The 22,647-nt window shown below is 45.2% G+C and overlaps 1 protein-coding gene across 5 annotated transcripts in view; it reads right to left on the reverse strand.

Moving 5' to 3' along the window:
* The window catches only part of CAMK1D (calcium/calmodulin dependent protein kinase ID), a 485,392-nt gene that overhangs the window by 425,361 nt on the left and 37,384 nt on the right, over positions 1-22,647 (reverse strand). The window contains exon 1 of one of the 5 annotated variants that reach the window (XM_032161140.2): positions 17,944-19,472. The exons of the other annotated variants lie outside the window; for them this stretch is intronic. Coding sequence (XP_032017031.1) covers positions 17,944-17,996 — 53 coding nt within the window. The 5' untranslated portion in view covers positions 17,997-19,472. Of the gene's footprint in view, positions 1-17,943; positions 19,473-22,647 lie in introns of those variants that run through there. 5 annotated transcript variants of the gene reach the window in all.

Genomic DNA, 22,647 nt, shown 5'->3' on the forward strand with positions numbered 1-22,647 from the left:
CAGAGAAGACAACGCTGTGGCGCAGCGGAGCAGACAGGGATGGGGGAGAAGGCAACCATGGGGGCGATCCCAGAGGCGCTTCAGGAAGAAGGAAACTTCTAGGTTGAGGGAGGGGATGGTGAGGAAAGAAATGTGAAAAGGAAGGCTGGTATGATTTCCTGGAATTCCCTTCCCCTTGCAGTGGGAGCTTCTGGGTTTTAAGCTGGGGCTTGGGTGACAGGATCCCATGGGCAACTGAGTCCAGTCCCTTGCAGCGGCTCTGCCCGCCCTGCCAGGCCTCCTGGCCCGGGTTCCTCAAGCCTGGGCTGAAAGAAGTCATGGAGAGGTCTGGCCATGAACGCAGGGCACAAGAGAGGCTGGAGGTTGGCTGTGCAGGAAGATGGATGTGAGCGGGGCATTTTACAGTATAAGGAGGGTGACAGGCAGCAGAGACAGAGGAAGAAGAGAAGGCAAAATGGAAATTGGCATGGGGGTGGGGTCTGAAGGAGCAGGACCCTTGGAAGTGGAGCAGAGGGAGCCTTCCCTAGAAAGAAAGTCTGCGGTATCAAGACATAAAGCAGTGACATCACCCTAGGTGGCCTCGATCTCCTCTATAAAGGGTCAGAGAAAATAGGGAACAAGCTGTACCATAAGGGAAAGAGCTGGAATAGCCCACATAAGGACAACTGGAGGCACAGACTTATTACGCAGCAACAGAGGAGGCCCAGGGAGATTTGGATGCATGACTTTACAGACAGTTCAATAGCTTGATTTTTTTTTTTTGGGCGGGGGGAGACAGTCTCATTTTGTCGCCCAGGCTGGAGTGTAGTGGCATGATCTTGGCTCAGTGCAACCTCCGCCTCCCTGGCTCAACCAATTCTCGTGCCTCAGCCTCCCAAGCAGCTGAGACTACAGGCTTGCACCACCATGCCCAGCTAATTTTTGTGGAGGGTCTGTTTTTTCATTTTTTGTAGAGACAGGGTCTCCCTGTGTTGCCCAGGCTGGTCTCAAACTCCTGAGCTCAGATGATCCACCTCAGCCTCCCAAAGTGCTGAGATTACAGGCATGAGCCACCACGTCCGGCCAACAGCTTAATTAAAAGAAAAAGAAAAATAAAAAGCTTTTGCCAGATATTAACTAGCATTTTCTTCCTGTTTCATGGGTTTTTTACACCGAACTTTCTAATATCTGGAATTCGTTTTGGTGTTTGGCGCGACATGACGGTCCTGAACCAGGGAGGGAGCTGTTTCCCCAGGGGGATCTGGAAACAAGTCAGAAACAAACTTCCACGGGGTGGGAGTCGGGGAAGCTGAATGTCCGGAGCGCACAGCACAAACCTGAGCAAGGAAAGATCATCTTGGCTGTGGTGCCAATGGAACCGCCACTGAGAAACACAATGAGTTGTTTTTTTCCCAACTAGCTAACCGCTAATCCCAGCACCATTTGATTTACGCACCCGTTCAATCCTACACGCGACAAGAAATGCTAAGTGTCTCCTCGAAGCCCAGTCCTCTTCCCAGAAGCACTGGTACAAACAAATCAGACGTTAGCATTTCCCCTTTCTCCCGTTGATTTCAAAACATTCACATAAAAACGCCATTTAAGTGCTCTGAAATTCATAAACACTTTAAAGGGCTGGCAAATTATTGCTAAGCAGAAGTCTTGTTGGTCCTGATAAGAAGTACTTGTAATAAACGTTTAACAACGCATGCCAATATTAAAGCTAAGTGTTTGTTCTTGTAAAGTAGATTAAACAATATGACTATGTCATGCTGATATCACGGGTTTGCTCAGCAAACTCCTGTCTCATAGATACTGGCTCCAGCCAACTTCAGTCTAACCCTGTTGACTGTCACTGGGCATTCCAAATGTATGAGGGTCTTGATTAATGACGTTTCACTGGTTTCACTTATAGAACAGGACAATTTCAGGTGTTAATTGTCCTACCTGTTTATACCTGCTAGACGGTGGCTAATTTTTAAAGACGGGCGCTTAGTAATGTGAGCATTGAGTCAATACACAGAAAGTCTAAGCAAACAGTGGAGTTTTTTCGTTAGTTCACTGCCTGTCGCTGGACTGAACATGGTGCATATTACAGCTGTATCACTGTGTCATCCATAAAGAACATGACTCCAAGGCTCGCTGACGGGTGCGACAGTTTCCTGGGCATTATGTCTGCACCAGAGATGAAATATTACTTTACAAAGTCCCCACAGCTCTGGCCACAGGCATGGAGCCTAAACGCTTTAGGTCTGCAAAATGAGCTGGCTGGGCTGAAGCCAGCTGTGGAAGCCCCCAAAAGGAGGTATGGTGGGTGCCTATTTTTAGTATTTCCAAAGACCCAACAGAAACTACACATTTACCCACAATACAATGGCTCAGGCTAAACCACATTTGGTTGAATGATGTCAATTTAACATGCAGTGACCAGTCTTACCCCTAGAACAGAAGCCTCTTTGGCAGCTGGGTCTCTCCTTTATCAACAAAAATTTAAAGGAAATTAGTTAATGCTCAAAAATAGTTTTCCAGCCAGGGGCACTGGCTCAAGTCTATAATCCCAGCACTTTGGGAGGATGAGGCAGGAGGATCACCTGAGGTCAGAAGTTCAAGACCAGCCCGACCAACATGGAGAAACCCCATTTCTACTAAAAATACAAAAATTAGCCGGGCATGGTGGCACATGCTTGTAGCTTCTCGTGAGGCTGAGGCACGAGAATCACCGGGGAGGTGGAGGTTGCAGTGAGCTGAGATCATGCCACTGCACTCCAGTCTGGGCGACAGAGTGAGACTCCATCTCAAAAAAAAAAAAACAAATTTAAAAAAACACAGTTTTCTTGGTCACTATGGATTAAAATCTAAGGTCCCTTATGTTCTAAAACTCTGATTCTAACTTTCAAAGGAAGTTATTCATACCAAGAATAACTCAATCTCAGCATAGCCCTGTACAATACATAATTAACAGTAACAAATAGCTTTCTCTCCTAGCTTTCCCACACTTGTTTAAATCTTTGCAACTAATTAAGGTGTACCTATTTATAAGGCATACCATATTTCCAAAAAGAATCAGACGCAACTGTGTATTCTCTGAAGATATTAAGAAATTTGGTCTGGATTTGCCCAGTTAGGACTTTCTTCCTCAATTTCTTGCTTTTAGAAAAGCTCAAATAAGGCCGGGCGCAGTGGCTCACGCCTGTAATCCCAGCACTCTGGGAGGCCAAGGCGGGCGGATCACCTGAAGTCAGGAGTTCGAGACCAGCCTAACCAATATGGAGAAACCCCATCTCTACTAAAAATACAAAAATTAGCTGGGCGTGGTGGTGGACACCTGTAATCCCAGCTACTGGGAAGGCTGAGACAGGAGAATCACTTGAACCTGGGAGGCAGAGGTTGTGGTGAGCTGAGATCACACCGTTGCACCCCAGCTGGGGCAACGAGAGCGAAACTCAGTCTCAAAAAAAAAAAAAAGAAAAGAAAAGCTCAAATAACTATATGCCCATTTTTGTCTTTTATCTTTTTTCTTTTTTTTTTTTTTTTTCCAAAAGCAACAGGAAAGTTTTCAATTGGCCCCAGTATTACCACCTGCCACAAGGTATCAAGAACTGGGAAACCGGAGAACTGCTCTGTGACATGGGTAAGTCTCACGTCCACAATGGTAACATCAGGGCCAAAACATTGGCCCTACTTCAAGGCCTATTATGGAAGAACAGTTGAGATGCTGATGGGGGAAAAAAAACACTTAGAAGTTCAATGCATTATATAATATAGTTGTTACGATACAAATTATTATTAATAAGATTATTTTAAAGTATGCTGAATTTTTTGCAAATCAAATATTTGTAAATGCATTAACAGGGAGGCTTCTATCCCCATTCTCTGCAGGAATTCTATGGTGCATGCCTTCATAAATGAAAAATAAATCACCTAAAAAACCAATTCTGAATCCCAGATTTACATTCAGTAGTAAATCTTGAGTCTTTATAGAATAGCTGTGCATGTAAATACTTCAAGAGACAATTTTTTTTTTTGAGTGCCCACTCTTCCGGGAACTGAGCTAAGAAACACCATCAATTATCTCCCTGAATCCTCACAAGTAAAGTGGGATCCATTATCACCCTTATCCAAGAAAGACAGGTGGGCACAGAGCGAGGACTCACCCAAGGTCCCACCCCTATGAAGGGGTGAACAACGTCCACCTGAAACCAGAACCGGTGTTCTAAGCCATTCTGCAGTTCTGCAGGGCAGACGTCCATGTGAAGACAAGCTGGCAAGCCGATGCCAGCCTGTTGTAAATCACTTTCAAACACCAGCTCACAGCTTTTCATTGCATCTGGCTATACGTGTCCAAGGTGGTCCTCAGATCACATCATTAGGGCTTCTGCCTTCCTCCTGAGTACTTCCATACATTTGCTGCTTGTTCCTTTTCTGCTAACAAACAGATCAACATAAATTGCTTAAGTAGACAATGCAGGCAAAACAAGAAAGCAAAACCAAAGGGGGGAAAAAAAGCCTGCTTGCAGGTTATAATCCTGGAGCCTTATTTCTGCCAGAATGATGTATCTTATTTGAGCCCTGGAGAGCTCCACGCTGAGGTCTCTCCAATCCAAGCAATTCTGTGCATCCAGAACTCATCACCTTTCGCCCACACAAACCTGGTCCTGTGTACATCCTCAGTAGAGGGCACTGATTACCAGTTACCCAAGCAGGAGACCTGTTAGCCCTTCACTTCCAACTGATGCTCCTAAATCCAAAATGATCCCAGTGAAGTGACTGCCTCAGGGATCCTTTATGTCCATCCTGCCCCTCCAGCCCCACTGCCGATTTGGGGCACTAACCTCTCCCTGACTCCCCCGTTCCAGGACTCCACGAGCAATTTAACTGGTCTCCCAAACGCCAGTCTTAAGACTTTTTAACGACAGCTCCAAAGTGGTCTTTCAAACACACAAAAAAGCTGATCATGTTTCTCTTTAATTTCCTCACTGACAGGATAAAAACCAAATGACTAAGTGTCACATAAAAAGTCCCACTTGGGAGGCCGAGACAGGCGGGTCACTTGAGGCCAGGAGTTTGAGAGCAGCCTGAGTAACATGGCAAAACCCTGTCTCTACAAAAAACAAAAATTAGCTGGGCATCGTGGTGCCCACCTGTAGTCCCAGCTACTCAGGGGGCTGAGGTGGGAGGATCAATTGAGCCTGGGAGGTAGAGACTGCAGTGAGCTGTGATCGCATCACTGCACTCCAGCCTGAGCAACAGATTGAGATGCTGTCTCAAAAAATGTTAGTCAGGCACAGTGGCTCGTGCCTGTAATCCCAGCACTTTGGGAAGCCGAGGCAGGTAGATCACTTGAGGTCAGGAGTTCGAGACCAGCCTGGCCAACATGGCAAAACCCTGTCTCTATTAAAAATACAAGGCGACAGAGCAAGACTCTGTCTCAAAAAAAAAAAAAAAAAATACAAAAATCAGCTGTGCATGGTTGCACGCACCTGTAATTCCAGCTACCAGGGAGGCTGAGGCACGAGAATTGCTTGAACCTGGCAGGCGGAGGTTGTAATGGGCAGAGATCGCGCCACTGTACTCCAGCCTGGGTGACAGAGCAAGATTCTGTCCATATATATATACACATATATAGTCTGAGAATATATATATATATATATTCCCGGACAACCAAAGCCACTTTTCAGCTTTCTCTCTCACTACTCCCCTATACATGCCTGAATGCCAAAACAGACTGTCTTCTCATTCATCCATCCTCTGTGTCTCAGGACCAAAGCTGGTCTACCTGCTTGGAAGCCCTCTCTCTCTTGCTCAGCTGGTAAACCCCTACCCATCCCTCAAGCCACAGGCCCAGCTCACCTCCTCTGTGAAGCCTTCCCTGAGTCTCCCAGACAAACTGAGGCACCTTGACGGCCCCCTTCTGAGGCTCCTTGTGGGAGCCTCCCTACCTGGCAGCCCCTCCACGCTGTTGTACGGATCCTTCTCCCTAGGGAATGTGCTCCCTGACCCCAGGGCTCAGCACTGGCTGTTTTTGTACCCCCAGCACCTAACACAGGCCCAAGAACAAAGTACAGGCTCAGATTGATTAAATAGCTATTAGGAGAGACAACATACGTGGGAAGGAAAGGTAACTGGTGGTTTTATAATTTCTTTGGGGAGGTATATCAGGCCTGGAATCTGATTTGAGCTTTATATATAATATATATTATATATATTTTATAATATATATTATATATTATAAAACAACCTATAAAGGAGAAAGGTAAAGACAGAAAAGGCATTCCTTTTTTGTTTGTTTTTTTGGTTTTGTAGAGACAGGGCCCTCGCTATATTGCACAGGTTGATCTTGAGCTCCTGGGCTCGAGCAATCTGCCCACCTCGGCCTCCCAAAGTGCTGGGTTTACAGGTGTGAGCCACTGTGCCTGGCACAGGAAAGGTACTGCTAGACCAGAGATCTGTCCTGAAGGAGGAGAGGAATTAAACCAGAAGAACGCATTTCCTGGAGGCCTACGTCACACTCTGGGTACAGTTGTAAGTCTCCATCTGTGAAAATGCAAAGCCTTCAAGTGGGGATTCCAGAGAAATCAGGTCACATCTCAAAATACACTCAGTCCCTCAGAGTATAAAGTTCTCAAAATCATGACAATTACATTCTATATACTATTTAGTAGGGATTAAAGTTTGTAGAGCTAGCAGGATATTAAGAAAAAAGTTTAAGCTACGTGAAATCAGAGAATAAATCATGGTTGTGAATGTAAATTGGGAGTCTTGGGCAGCTTCCAAACTCTGCATTCCTCTTCTGAGGTCTTTTATCTTCCGGTGACACAAGCTGTAGTCAAATAATAAAAGAGTCACTGAGATGCTCTTCTCCTTACTCAGCACTTCGCTTGACTGCTCAGACTTTCGGTACGCAGCAAGAAGTGAGCTCACAGTGAAGTTTAAATGGCAAAGGCACTTCCCATCATTAGAAATCCTCCTTTGGACGCACTCAAAAAACTTTCCAATGGTTGCCACTCTGTTAGGGGACTGCTTCCAAAGACTGTCTTGTAAAAATTAAATACTTGTCACTCCCTTCAAATTCCGAGGAAAAAACCTACCTACCTAGACATTATCCTGAAATGATTTCTTAAATTCCTAAAGTCATAACATCCAGGCGCAAATGACATCCCATTGCATCACATCATTTGCAGTAGTTATGTTTTCAAAAGTTGCCATGAATGCCGAATTAGCCAATACTGAACCATTGCTCCTAGGGGAAAAACAGGACTAGGTTCCTAGAGGCCTCTCTAGTCACATCAACTCATCAATATAGAACTTTGCTTTATGTGTGTTTCTGTTTAAAGACATGTCATTTAACATATATTGTTGATTCATTAATATTCAACTCACAGCCATCAGCAACACAACTCATGCTTGAAGAAACTAACATACAAATTTTCTCTGCAAGGTACGTTACAGCCTTTCCACACTTAGGAACACTAGACACTTCTGAACTATGCTTGGGGCTACTTTAAGCAGCAAAATCACCAACGAAAATGCAAATACATTTTAGTGAATAGGTGAATACAGAATCCACAAAAACTGTGGAAGCACTATAGTTTGTTTTACTCTTACGACACTACTGGCATATAGTGCAAACCCCTCTAATAGGTGTCATGGTGGGGTGTCCCAACAGATCTAAGCCGTGGTGTGGCTCCTATCCTTAGGAACCCTGCAGTCCAGCCATGACCCTCAACTTTTTTTTTTTTTTTTCAGACGGAGTCTTGCTCTGTCACCCACGCAGGAGTGCAGTGGTGCGATCTCAGCTCACTGCAACCTTCGCCTCCCAAGTTCAAGTGATTCTCCTGCCTCAGTCTCCTGAGTAGCTGGGATTACAGGCACGCGCCACCACGCCCAGCTAATTTTTGTATTTTTAGTAGAGACAGGGTTTCACCATGTTGGCCAGGCTGGTCTCAAACTCCGGACCTCAGGTAATCCACCGCCTCAGCCTCCCAACGTGCTGGATTACAGGTGTGAGCCACCAAGCCCAGCCGGCCTTCATCTTTTATCTTCCTGGATATACTTGGGGACTACCTCCCACTCCCTCACACCAGTAAGCCTCAAGGAGACCATGGTTTGAGAGCACTCCCATACCACCTTCACCCACCTCCATGCATATTCCAATACCATTCTCAGTAGGGCACGCTCCTTCCACTCAAGAGAGACCTACTAGAAAGGAAAAGGCTAACAGCAGCAACTGTGATGCAGGCAGAATAAATAATGTGACACAGAAATCGGAAAGAGTCCAAAGAACTCACTGAAGGACTGCTATGAAAAACTCCTATCCCATCTACTCAGTCACATCTGGTTTCTTTGTACTGACATCTATAAAAACACAAAAATAGGAAAAGGACTAATGCTGACCTCCTTATCCCAGCAATGAGTAATCTTCATCCACATCAAATAACCGAAAGAAAAAAAAACCCAAACACTCTATGGATTTTTATTAGGAGACATATTTCCAAATAAATTCTATATTCTCCTTTTATTTATCAAAATTTATATCTTTGTTTTGTTCAAATGTAGAATCATCATCACAATAACTAAATACAAGAACTTCTGGGCTGGGCACGGTGGCTCATGCCTGTAATCCCAGCACTTTGGGAGGCCGAGGCGGGCGGATCACCTGAGGTCAGGAGTTCAAGACCAGCCTGGCCAACATGGTGAAACCCCGTCTCTACGAAAAATACAAAAATTAGCCAGGCATAGTGGCAGGCACCTGTAATCCCAGCTACTCAGGAGTCTGAGGCAGGAGAATCGCTTGAACTCTGGAGGCAGCGGTTGCAGTGAGCCGAGACCACACCACTGCACTCCAGCCTGGGCAACAAGAGCGAAACTCCATCTCAAAAAATAAAGAAATAAATACAAGAACTTTTGAAAATATGTAGGCCCTCTAGCCACAGGAAACTTAATTTAAATGTATATACATATTTTTGGCAAGAACAAATATAATATCCTAGGATAAAATTCTATGAGAATAGAATATGACTCTAAAGAAAAAAAAGAATGAGGTAGAAATTCCAGTGGTTAAAGATGAGCTTTTTAAATGGATGACAGTGGGTATCAAATCTCTGCGGTATTTAGCTCCACTGGTTACACTTAAAATAATGATGTAACTGTTTTATTTCAAGATGCCAATATTTACAGTACTCTGGAAATAACATCCTTTGCCTCTCTCAAGTTACGACGAAAAATTTTGGCTATCAACTCAAAGTGTAGGAGGGGGTAGATGGCTTTACAAAATTACTTTAGAAATCAGGTGAATAAAAAGCCGAGTTGGGCCCCTCGAAAAGACGCCCACCCCTCAGTTCCAGCCTAGGCCAGGTCTCTACATTTTTCGAGAAGCTGGAAATCTGGATTTTCAACGCATAGTTTACCTGGGATTTTTTCTGGTATGTTGACTCAAAAACTTTTCAACAGCGTGCAAGCCAAACAAAACACATCTTTAGGCCAACATTTTTCCTACTACCTTGGCTCTAAGCAACACTCATCCTCTTCAGTCAATTTTTCCGTGCACTTCAAGGAGGTTCACTCATTCAAGGGACCGTCACTGAGCGCTTCCTGGTGTACCAGGCACTCAACCTAGGCCCCAGGGTCACAGGGATGGCTGAAATACTAGCCCTCCCCTCAAGGAGGGCATAGCGGAAGAGAAAACTGACAGGTAACCAACATTTTCAATGCAGTCTCTTCAATTCAGGGCTAGAGTTAGGACTGGGGAGAGTGGCCACAGGACCTCTGCTTGGGTAGGTCAGGAATAAATGGTTTTATTTGCAAAGGTGTGTGGGGGAAGAGAAGCCAGGGCTGGAAGAAAAAAGGTGTGACTCCATGTTAGTGACTCAGCAGGGCTACCTTAGAAGGCTCCGAGGGTCAAGGGGCCCACAAAGCAGACGGAACCAAAGGTCGTGGCCATCCTAGGGTGCTTGAAAGAACAGAACACCCGCAGGAGACAAAAACCAGCCCCGCTCATTTTCAGCTCTTATGTTAAAAACAGGCACATGATGGAAATAAACCATTGAGACGAGATCCAAAAATAATCTTAACTGGGCACCAAAGCTCATAGAAAAATCCTTATTTTAATCACTTCTGTAAGGCAGCTGAAAGGTACAGACACCAAACTCAGCTTGGGAAGCAATCAACTTAATCTGCTTCTTTGAAAGATTAATTAAAATGGAGATTACCAATGGCTGCGGAGGAGCTGGGTCAGCCGACGGGGCCCAGTTGAGATGAGCGATAAATTGTTTTAAAATCACACAAACACAGCTGCGGGCCAAACACAGAGATGGTGCATAAAATCAGCGTCTTCCTGGGACCCTCATTCAGCTCCTTAGGACTGTGTTAAAAACCTAAACCTCAGGAACAGCAGAGGGTGGGGCTCTGACACACCAGGCAAGGAGCCTGCCCGGTGGACGTGGACATGGCCACAGAGAGCCTACGTGGCTGGAACTGCTAAGCTGAACCAGCAACAGCTGCTGCTGGGAGAAGGACAGAGGCACAGTCTGCAGGAGCTGCCAACACACTTGATCTTAACTCAAAGAAGATTGTCAGTGCTTGTTTAAGCCAATTTCAAGGATCTGCTCAGTTGAAGCCTAGACAGGAAGTTGAGATAGCAAAGCAACAGAAGAGAGATCAAATACCTTCTACATAGCCCTTACACCATGGAGGGCCTGGAAGAAGTGTTCTCCAGTGGAGGGCTGCTTTTCCCCCACAGCATATGGCAAAAAGGGGGATAAGCCAGAGACTCATGAAGACTCTGGTTGGAGGGCCCAGAATGAACCCATTATCACTGGGCATAAGCCCTGAGAGGGAGAAAACCCCAATAGCACTCACGAGAAAAATGATGATTTTGGCAACTGTTCCCCAAGTTCTTACTTCCCAAAGAGGAATAGTGGACGATGATGTGGACACAATAGTAAAGAAGACAGGACACCAGCAGCGCCCAGCAGGAGAGGGGCTGACCTTCCAAATTCACTGCCGCTCCGAGTTAAGGAGCCCTGGACTGGGGGCTACTGAACACTTAAAAACCAACTCTTTTGACCAGGCACAGTGGCTCATGCCTGTAATCCCAGCACTTTGGGAGGCCGAGACGGGTGAATCACCTGAGGTCAGGAGTTCGAGACTAGCCTGGCCAACATGATGAAACCCTGTCTCTACTAAAAATACAAAAATTAGCCAGGTGTGGTGGGGGGCACCTGTAATTCCAGCTACTCTGGAGGCTGAGGCTAGAGAATCGCTTGAACCCAGAAGGTGGAGGTTAACAACTCTTTTTTGTTTCTTGAGACGGAGTCTCGCTCTGTCGCCCAGGCTGGAGTGCAGTCGTGCAATCATGGCTCACGGCAACCTCTGCCTCCCAGGTTCAAGCGATTATCCTGCCTCAGCCTCCCAAGTAGCTGGGACTACCGCCACGCACCATGATGCCCAGCTAATTTTTGTATTTTTCGTAGAGATGGGGTTTCACCATGTTGGCTAGGCTGGTCTCGAACTCCTGACCTCAAGTAATTCACCAACCTCGGCCTCCCAAAATGCTGGGATTACAGGCATGACCCACTTCCCCTGGCCGAAAAACCAACTCTTCTACAGTAAGTTTTCCCCAAAAGCTAATAGAACATTCCTCACTACATTAGGTGTCAGAAGCCCTGAATTCCAGCCTGATCCTGGTGGCCCTTTATGATACTGCAAAATACTTATTTTGTCTTAAAGTTTCCTGGCATACAACAATCCTTGGAACCTCCACAGTGATGTCTATTGTAGGCTAATGAGATGACTGGTGGCTGAGATTCCATAGGTGGCTTCAGGATGGGTGCTGGGCACTTCAAAGACCAAGGCAGGATTAGAGGGTTGGGACTTTCAGCCCCACTCCCAAACCTCTGTGGAGGCGGCAGCTGCAGGTCACGGGGATCACTCGAGGCCAAGGGTTTGAGACCCGCCTGGTCTCTACAAAAAAACATTAATAAAAAAAAATTACTTGGGCGTGGTGGTATGCACCTAGCTACCTGGGAGACTGAGGTGGGAGGACTGCTTAAACCCAGGAGTTGGAGGCTGCAGTTAGCTACGATCGCACTGCTGCACTCCAGCCTGGGCAATAGAGTGAGACCCTGTCTCTACAAAAAAAAAATTAAAATTTTTAAAAAATAAATGTAACTGTTTACCCTCAGTAAGCAGCTACAAAGTGCACCCCAAGTTGGAGGCACACCATGCTGACATGGGTGAGCTCACCTGGGCCAGCACCATGTCCCAGCCCTGCCCTCCAAGGCCTCCTGTACACAGCCTCTTCCCTGCCCGCTACCACATCGGTCCAGGCCCAGATCACAGCCCTGCTACAGGCTCTGAGGTCATTCTCTAAGGCTCAGCTCTGCTCATGTTCCCACATCCTGGATGTGTCACGAGCTAACACTATAAACACTTCAGCCTAGAACTCAAAACCCATCATGATCTGACCTTTACCCCCTTTCTAACCTGGTTTCCCGCTGGTTCCTTCATGCCCAGCTTGCTCATCTCCTCCCACCCTTGATGTCAACTCTACCATCTCCCAGGTGTGGCAGGGTAAGAAATCTATCTTTGGTGTACGACTCTGGCTCCTAGCACAGACCTCCGAAAGCCCTTGGAATTTGGAGTGATGGGGTGAAAGGAACATCTCTCATTATTCATCATAAGCCCCTTTCAAGCATACCTAAGTTTATGCCAATGTGGTGACTCTTGGAAAAGGGGGGCTGGTTACCAGGGGGAACCAACCAGGTGATGACAGAGGGTTGGAATTTTCCAGTGCAGAAAGGGGAGAAGCACTGGAGGTTGAGTCAGTCACCAACGACCAGTGATGTACATCAATCATGGAATCTCCATAAAAACCCTAATTGGAGGGGTCTGGGGAGTTTCTGGTTGGTGAACACCTGGAGACGAGGGAGGTGGGGCAACCAGAGAGGAGAGCAAGCTCCCCTGCCACCCCACCCCACCCTACGCCTCGCCCTATGCATCTCTTCCATTTGGCTGTTCCTGAGTTGTATTTGTCATAATAAAACTGTAAACATAAGTGTCTCCCTAGGTTCTGTGAGCCATTATCACAAACGATCAAACGTGTATTAGGGGTGGTGCGAACCCTCAACGTATGGCCAGTTGGCCAAAAGCACGAGCCACAACCTAGGACTTGTGACTGGCGTCTGAAGTGGAGGGGGTGTGGAGAGCAGGCTTGTGGAACTGCCCTCAACCTGTGGGGTCTGCAATACCTGCGCATAGTCAGTGTCACAGGTGAACTGTAGGAAACACAGGTGTCCAAGAATTGGAGAACTGCTTAATGAGAAGGAAAAACCCACACATGTGTGAGGTGTGGAGGGTAAACTGCCATTTTCCTTCACCTCCCGCCCTTGATGTCAACACTGTCATCTTCAGGGTAGTGTTCTGGCCGGCATGTCTGCTCAGCCACTGTCCCCGCCTTCAGAGCAGGACACCTCAAGTGCCATGCCTCAAGTTTGGACGCAATGCTCACGCGTCCATCATGTCTTCCCCCAGGTGCGCTGGGTGCCTCCATCTCTAAACTCACACAGCATTGATTTGGTCTCTGCTTACAGGATACAGGGAGTGTCTCCCAAAGCTGGGCCTGAAGCTCAACTCAGCCACTTAATTCGCTGAATGTCCTTGGGTGAGAAAATTAAAATGTCTGACCCCATCTCACTGAGGTCAGGAGGATAGATGGTGGTAACACACATCTAAAACACTTGCCGTGTTTTCAGTTCTTTTCACCCATAACAATATGAGTTCCTGGAGTGAAACGTTTTTGCCTTTCTCAAAGAGCCTAGCACCATGAGTTACATTCAGTAGGAGCTAAAAGAAAATGTATTCCTTTAAAAAGGAAGAAAAGGCCAGGCGCGGTGGCTCACGCCTGTAATCCCAGCATTTTGGGAGGCCGAAGCGGGTGGATCACGAGGTCAGGAGATCGAGACCATCCTGTCTAACACGGTGAAACCCCGTCTCTACATAAAACACAAAAAATTAGCCAGGCATGGTGGTGGGCACCTGTGGTCCCAGCTACTTGGGAGGCTGAGGCAAGAGAATGGCGTGAACCCGGGAGGCAGAGCTTGCAGTGAGCCGAGATCGCACCACTGCACTCCAGCCTGGGTGACAGAGCGAGACTCCGTCTCAAAAAAAATAGAAGTAGAATGTAATATGGTGGTTACCAGGGCCTGGGGGTCAGGGGGTTGGGGAGACTTTTGTCAAAGGATACAAAATTTCAGCTGGGAGGAAAAAGTTCAAGACATCTATTGTACAACATAGTGACTGTGCTTAATAACAATGTATATGTTCTGGAAAATTGCTAAGACGGTAGATTTTAAGTGTTCTCACTACAAAACAAGTATGTTAAGTAATACATATATTAACTAGATCAATTTAGTCCTTCCACAATGTATACGTATTTCCAAATAACATATGGTACACGATAATAAATAAAAAGGAAGAAAATTCTGACAAATGCTATAATGTGGATGAGCCATAAGGCAATTAGGCTGAGTAGAATAAGGTAATCTCAACAGGCTAAGTACTGTATGATCACACTTACGGGACGCCCTTAGAGTAGATAAATTCAGGAACAAAGTAGAATGGTAGGTGTCAGGGGCTGGGGGGAGAGGGAAGGAGGAGTTGTGGGGGTTTTGTTATGTTTTTTGTTTTTGATTTTTTGTTTTGTTTTGTTTTTTTGAGACAGAGTCTTGCTGTGTCACCCAGGCTGGAGTGCAATGGCACCATCTCGGCTCACTGCAGCCTCCACCTCCTGGGTTCCAGCGATTCTCCTGCCTCAGCCTCCCGAGTAGCTGGGATTAAAGGCGCACACCACGGCGCCCAGCTAATTTTGTATGTTTAGTAGAAACAGGGTTTCACCATGTTGGTAAGGCTGGTCTTGAACTCCTAACCACAGGTGATCCACCGCCTTGGCTTCCCAAAGTGCTAAGATTACAGGTATGAGCCACTACGCCCAGACTGTTTGTGTTTGTGTGTGTGTGTGTGTGTGTGTGCGTGTGTGTGTGTTTTTTAAGACAAGTCTCGCTCTGCTATCCAGGCTGGAGTGCAGTGGTGCAATTACTGTTTATCTGATTTTCAAATCATTTCACCATTTTCAGTTCTATGAGCTGTTAATGACAGTCACTATCCCATAAATTTAGTATCGATACCCCAGATTGTTCTGAGGGAGAAACTCTATTTTGAGTCCTGGATGATTTGGTTCTAGTCATCCTAATTTCCTTATGCTTGCCATTACAGTGCACTGTATATGGCACTGTGAGGAAGACAGAATTCTTATTCTCAAATTCACCTGCTGGTGCTGTAAGGGCATTTTAACAGACCTCCTAAATTTAACCGACTAGGGTGTTTTGTTTTTCTTTCAGAAACATTTGAAAATCATCCTCCTGAAAGGGAATATTTTATTCATGCCAGTTTAAGTAGTGACAGGAAAATATTCAGTACTTAAAATGGAATCTTTAAAAAAAAAAAAACGGTCAGCATGAATTTCCAAAGGCATCTGGAAAATTGGCAAAAGAATTAAGAATGTGAAAAGCAACCGGTGATTCCAGCTGGGGTGAAACTGCCTTCCTGTGGAAACCCTGAATAGAAGATAAGCTTCTAAGATTGATTGCTTGATGTATTTTCTTCACATGTCAAACCAACCTAAGGCTGCTTTAGGAATTCCCACAGACAATCCCCTGGAAAGTTAATTTACATAGTGATTCCAATTTAATTGAGGAAAAAAAGCGCACACCTACAGCTTGTTCCCAGGGCCCCACACAAGCTTAAAGTATTTTATTTTGTATTGAGAACAACAAGAATCCAGGCAAAGATCTTAAAAGTTCAATCTTTCCCCTCTACCCTTCATGGCCAAAAGACTGAGATACCAATATATCATGGCCTGAGAAAGGGTTTTCCTCATTCACAAGAGAAGACAGTGTTGGCCTAACACTGAGCTCTGGAGTTGGCCAGAACTGAGCTTGGACCCCTTCCCACCTCCTACTCACTCAATGCTGGACTCTGAGCACATTAGTTGACCCCACACAGAATCCCATCAAGCTGATTCATAAAGTCAGGACTATGCACAGCATCCTCTATTCACGCACGCTGAGCCTGAGTTCATTCTGAATCTAGTGGGCCAGAAGGATGGCTCCGTGGGGACAGGTGGACCTGTATTCCAGGCTTGGACAGGTGACTCACTCACTAGCTGTGTGATCTCAGGCAAGTCCCTCAACCCTTCTGGGCCCCCCTTTCCTCTTGAGTCCTTTACGCGTTAGACTAGAAGCTTCTGCTCCCACGTGACACGACCCAAGGGGGAACAGAGAGACTGGAAACAGGCAGGCTGCACAAGTCCCGGAGCTCCTGGTTAGCCCTGGCCCTGCACTCTTACCTGGGTTTTCCCTGGGCACAATGGACCCTATCCTACCCTCAACTAGTTGTAGGATCTTGAGAAACAGGGCTTAACTTTCTGTGCCTATTCTGTCTCCATAAAACAAGGGGATAAAGATAGTTTAGAGACAGACGCAGAGATAGATAGTGACAGAGATAAAGATAGAGACAGAGATAGAGATACAATGTCTCTTCTAGCTCTAGAATTCTACTTATATGAGAAATTCCTTCCATTCCGAATAAAACGGAAACTAAGGTTGAGCAAAGTGGCTCGTCCCTATAATCCCAGCAATTAGGAAGCTGAGACAAGAGGATCACTTGAGGCCAGGAGTTTGAGACCAGTCTAGGCAATGGAGCAAGACCCCATCGTTTTTTAATTTTTAAAAAATAGAGACAACTACTTTATAGTTCTTCGGCCACTGGTGCAAATCACTAGCAAATGCAGTATGAAAATTCTGCATCAGCCTAGAAGGACACCGTGCAGTACAAGCGCTTTATAAAAGATAAAAATATGGGAGACACAGGACTATTCCTTCCTCCAGAACATTTATTGGTCATGCACATGTCCTCAAATTAAGTTCCCCCCAAGACCACCAGCCACCTCCAAAAGTTAAACTCACCCTGCCCCATGGGGCAGTACCTCCCATGCACAGCAAAAAAGATGACCCACAGGAAAAATAGCCTTCTCTTTGAGGCTCAAGGAGATTTTCTACTACAAGTGCCTATGATGAATTCATCCCTTCCACTGACCTAAATGCAGATAGAAGGCATCAAAAAAAAAATCAAATGACAATCTAAAGCCACAGATGTTGTGATCATTTTGCTCTCAATCCTATTCCCCAAAAAGGAAGCACCTTCAGACAGTAGGTGACAAGGACACTGTGTCCAGAGAGGGCGTTTTCATCTAACTACAACTTTCAAACTCACGGCCATTAACATTCACCCAAAATAACTGGACGGTCGCCAAACAGGAAAGGGCACGTTACTAAAACTGGCCCTCCAGCCTCCAAGAGGCTCAGCAGAATTCTGCTTGCTGTGAGTAGGGGAGGAAGCAAGGTCTGTTTATTCTGCCAACGTGCAGAGAGAGGCACAGTAACTAGGTCAGGTTCTCACTCAGGCCTGGATGAAACCACCTGGATGCTCCAAGCCCGCGACCCCGTGGTGCTGGGCAGAAGCTGAGTCTCCTGCACTGAGCACCTCTCCTTGAAGCCTGAAGACACCTCTGGCCATACACCCCAAGGAGAGCAGTGTCGGGATGTTCCCAGAATCCTTGATGTCCCAAAGAGCCTGTCCCAAGAGCAATGGGCAGAACATGAGCCTTGGTCTAGGCACAGACCCAGGGCTGGCACACGCCACCGCCAACCACCCGCCACCCGAGCCCCTCAGCCCCCTCTGCAGGGAGTTTAAGCGGTAACTGACCACACACACCCCCACACCACCATAGCATAGAGAACACTTAAATCTGGAGCTGGTGGAATCACCAGAAACCCAAACAATTAGCCTCTCTCTAGGCAGAAGCTGATGGAAGCTCACAGTTGACCCATCTCGCCTCTTCCTCCAGACCTTGGACAGATCGGACAGGAAGGACCTTCCATGGAGTGTGGTGGTGTCTCCATCAGCTCCGGGATGTAAATCACACAGATGTCACGACGATGTGCTTCCCAAGTGAAATCGCAAGCCACGCCTTTACCGCAGGCTCATCAAGTGTTTTCCTCCAACGACAGGCTTTCTAGAACAGCACGATGTGCCTCCAGGGGAGCGTGGTAACAAAATCACATTCGTGCTGCATCTCATGACTTCCTAAGCGGTGGGATGGTTTTCCCTTCACAGCAGACAAACCTCGCATTGACACACAGTATCTGAAAAACTGCTGGAGCCTCTAGTCCCAGGTAATGACGGAGCTGTCTTTGAGCCCCACAGAAGTCTCCCAAGCAGGCATTTTTAACAATTTATTAATTCGAAACGCATGTCAGGTGCGATGTGTTTTTGCTCTTGCCTTTTAACCTCTGCAATTAGCAGACAGGTACGTTTTCTTGTGCCTCTTAACAGCCCCCAACAGAGAAGACAAAACACTCAGACTGCCAAAAACATTTCCTGGGCCAAGAAGGCACACCAGCATAGACCAAGGCTTTTTTCTCTGCTCTAAACCAGTTTTTGCCTCTGCTCTAAACCTTGACACTCTTATTGACAGACAGAGAATCTAGAAGCTGGAGTCTGGGGGAAAAGCTGAAAGTGAGAAAACTAGTTAAGTTTCAAGGTTGATTCGGGCAGAATTCGACAGTAACAAGGGCTTGGGCCAGGCGCAGTGGCTCACACGTGTAATCTCAGCACTTTGGGAGGTCAAGGCGAGCGGATCACCTGAGGTCAGGAGTTCGAGATCAGCCTGGCCAACATGGCAAAACCCCATCTCTACTAAAAACACAAAATTAGCCAGGCACGGTGGCACACGCACGCCTGTACTTCCAGCTACTTGGGAGTCTGAGCCAGGGTCTCCTCTGGTGAGCGCATTTCTGGAGAAGATCCCAGAAGCCTCCTGAGAGTCACCTCATCCTACTCAAAGAACAAGCAAAGATGCCGGGCTGGCAAGATGCCTACAGAAAGGGAGGTTCCCGGGGGAGAAAATAGCTGAGGCTTCTTCCCTCCCACAATGGGCTCCATCTGCTCACTCACTCATGACAGCAACTAAGCATTGGTGGGGCGCCAGCAGGGGCGAAAGGGAAATTTTTGAGCCCAATCTTTCACAATGAATAAAATAGTTCAGAACTTACATCCCAATAGAGGATAGTTAGCATTTATTGAGCAATTATTATGACATAAAGACACACACACAGGCCAGGTGCGGTAGCTCATGCCTGTAATGCCAGCATTGTAGGAGGCTGGGTGGGCGGATCGCTTGAGCAAAGGAGTTTGAGACCAGGCTGAGCAACATAGCGAGAACCCATCTCTACCAAACAAAATACAAAAATTAGCCAGGGTTCCAGCTACTCGGGAGGCTGAAGTGGGAGGGTCACTTGAGCCTTGTGGGTGGAAGTTGCAGTGAGCCGAGATTGCACCACTGCACTCCAGCCTGGGCCACGGAGCCAGACCCTGTCTCAAAAAAAAAAAAAAAAAACAACCGAGATACACATAATATAACTTTCATTAAGAGTTTACAGTGTGTGTGTATATATATATATATGTATATATATGTATATATGTGTATATATATATGTATATATATGTATATGTGTATATATATGTATATATGTATATATGTGTATATATGTATATATGTGTGTGTATATATATCAAACTCAATGAAAGCCGTTATATATTATACATATAATGTGTGTGTCAAAGCACGGAGGCTGTCACTACTCTATGAATAGCAATAATTGTAAAATGAAATATGTTAACGGTAACTTTTTTTTTTTTTTTTTGATATGGAGTCTCTCTCGATCGCCCAGGCTGGAGTGCAGTGGTGCAATCTCAGCTCACTGCAACATCCGCCTCCTGGGTTTAAGCGATTCTCCTGCCTCACCCTCCTGAGTAGCTGGGACTACAGGTGCCCACCATCACACCTGACTAATTTTTTTTGTATTTTTAGTAGAGACGGGGTTTCACCATGTTGGCCAGGCTGGTCTCAAACTCCTGACCTCAAGTGATCTGCCCGCCTCAGCTTCCCAAAGTGCTGGGATTACAGGAGTGAGCTACTGCGCCCGGCCGGGTAAAGTTATCTTCGTAGTCCCACATTATTATTATTTTTTATTAAAGTATCAAAACGTTATATTGTATGTGAATTTACTTCAAACTTCTTTTTCTGCTAACTAGTGCATGATTATTATAGAAAATCTAGGAAACACAGCAATGCAAGAAGGAGAAAATTAAAGTCATCTGTCATTTCAACACCTTCAGATGACTGCTGTTAATATCATGAAGGTACACACACACTTCCAGCCCTCCCCCTATAAATATAATTACAAATGTTCTTCCACAAAATTGGGATCATATTATTTGTTAACTTATTTTTTACATTAAGCAGTATATTGTCTGCCCACGTCCTTCAATAACATTCTGCATTGCAACTTAAAGTCTGCAGAGTATCCCATTATATTGATGTGCCATAGTTTATTTTATATTATTAAATTAGTAGTTTCTTTTTATTTTTTGAGACAGGGTTTGTTTTGTTTTTTGTTTTTTTGTGTTTTTGTTTTTTTTTTTTTTTGAGACAGGGTTTGTCAGTTTGTGGCCCAGGCTGGAGTGCAGTGGTACAATCTCAGCTCACTGCAACCTCCACCTCTGGGCTTCAAGCAATCCTCCTACCTCAGCCTCCAAAGTAGCTGGGACTACAGGCATACACCACCATACCCAACTAATTTTTGTATTTCTTGTAGAGACAGGGTCTCACTATGTTGCCCAGACTAGTCTTGAACTTCTGAGCTCAAGCAATTGGTCCACTTTGGCCTCCCAAAGTGCTGGAATTATATACAGGAGCCACCATGCTTGGCTCTATTTGAACTTTCAGTTGCCACAGGAAATACTCCATAGATTGCCTTTTTTGTAAAAGCTTCATTGAGATACCATCCAAAATTCACAAATTTAAAATGTACAATTCAGGCCAGGCACAGTGGTTCACGCCTGTAATCCCAGCATTTTGGGAAGCCAAGGCAGGTGGATCACCTGAGGTCAGGAGTTCAAGACCAGCCTGACCAACATGCTGAAACCCAGTTTCTACTAAAAATACAAAATTAGCCAGGTGTGGTGGCACATGCCTGTAATCCCAGCTACTTGAGAGGGTAAGGCAAGAGAATCGCTTGAACCCAGGAGGTGGAGGTTGCAGTGAGCCAAGACTGCACCATTGCACTCCAGCCTGGGCAACAAGAGCGAATCTCCATCTTAAAAAACAACAACAAAAAAAAGTACAATTCAACGGTTCTTAGTATAATTACAGAGCTGTGTAATGACCATCACAATCAATTTTGGAACATTTTCATCTTTTCTCCCCAAGAAACATCGTACCTTTGATCAGTCATTTTCCATTACTCTTCAACTATCTTCCAACCCCCAGCCTTAGGCAACCACTAATCTACTTTCTGTGTGTATAGATTTGTCTACTCTGGATATTTTATATAAATGGAATCACACAATATGTAGTTTCTTGTGACTGGCTTCTTTCACTTAGCAAAATGTTTTCAAGGTTCAGCCATGAGTAGTAGCATATATCAATGCTTAATTCATTTTTATAGCCAAATATCACATCATTATATGGATATGTACACTTTCTTTTTCCATTCATCCACTGATAAACATTTAAGTTGTTTCTGCTCTTTGGCTACATCAGTAACACTGCCATGAACATTCATATACAGGTTTTCATATGGGCACATATTTTCATTTCTCTTGGATGTATACCTAGGAACGGAATGGCTGGCTCAATTAGTAATGTCATGTTGACTCTCTTGAGTAACAACTGCTTTCCAAAGCAGCTTCACCATTTTATATCCACACCAGCAGCCTAGGAGAGATGTAGAGACATCTTCACCAACACTTGTTATTATCTATCTTTTTATTACAGTCATCCTAGCGGGTATGAAGTGACATCTAATCGTGGTTTTGATTTGCATTTCCCTGATGGCTAAAGATGTTGGGCATCTTTTCATGTACCTTCTTTGGAGAAATGCCTACTCATATCCTTGGCCCATTTTTAATTGGGTTATCTATTAATTATTGAGTTATAAAAGTTTTTAACATATTTAGATTCAAGCCCTTTACAGATTTTCAAAACACATTTCCCATTCTGTGAGTTGTCTTTTCACTGTCTTGATGGTATCCTTTGATGCACAATTTTTGATGAAATACAATGTATCTATTTCTGTTGCTTGTGCTTTCAAGGCATAAAAATTTACACCCACGTTTTCTTCTAAGAGTTTTATAGTTTTAGTTCTTATATTAGGTCACTGATCCATTTTGAATTAATTTTTACATACAGTGTGAGACAGTGGTCCAAATGCATTCTTTTATATATGAGTATCTAGTTGCTCAAGCATTATTTTTTCAAAAGACTATTCTTTCCATCACTGAATTATCTTAACCAATAAGACAGTCAAAAGAAAATAAACCATAAATGTGAGAGTTTATTTCTGGACTCTCAATGCTAGTCCACTGATCTATACACCAGGACCACACTGTCTTGATTAGTGTAGCTCTGTAGTAAGTTTTTAAATCAAATTGTGAGCCATCCAACTTTGCTTTTCTTTTTCAAGACTGTTTTGGCTATTTTGGGTTCCC

The sequence above is a fragment of the Hylobates moloch genome, unplaced genomic scaffold (genome assembly GCF_009828535.3).
Source record: "Hylobates moloch isolate HMO894 unplaced genomic scaffold, HMol_V3 SCAFFOLD_2, whole genome shotgun sequence".
NCBI lineage: Eukaryota > Metazoa > Chordata > Mammalia > Primates > Hylobatidae > Hylobates > Hylobates moloch.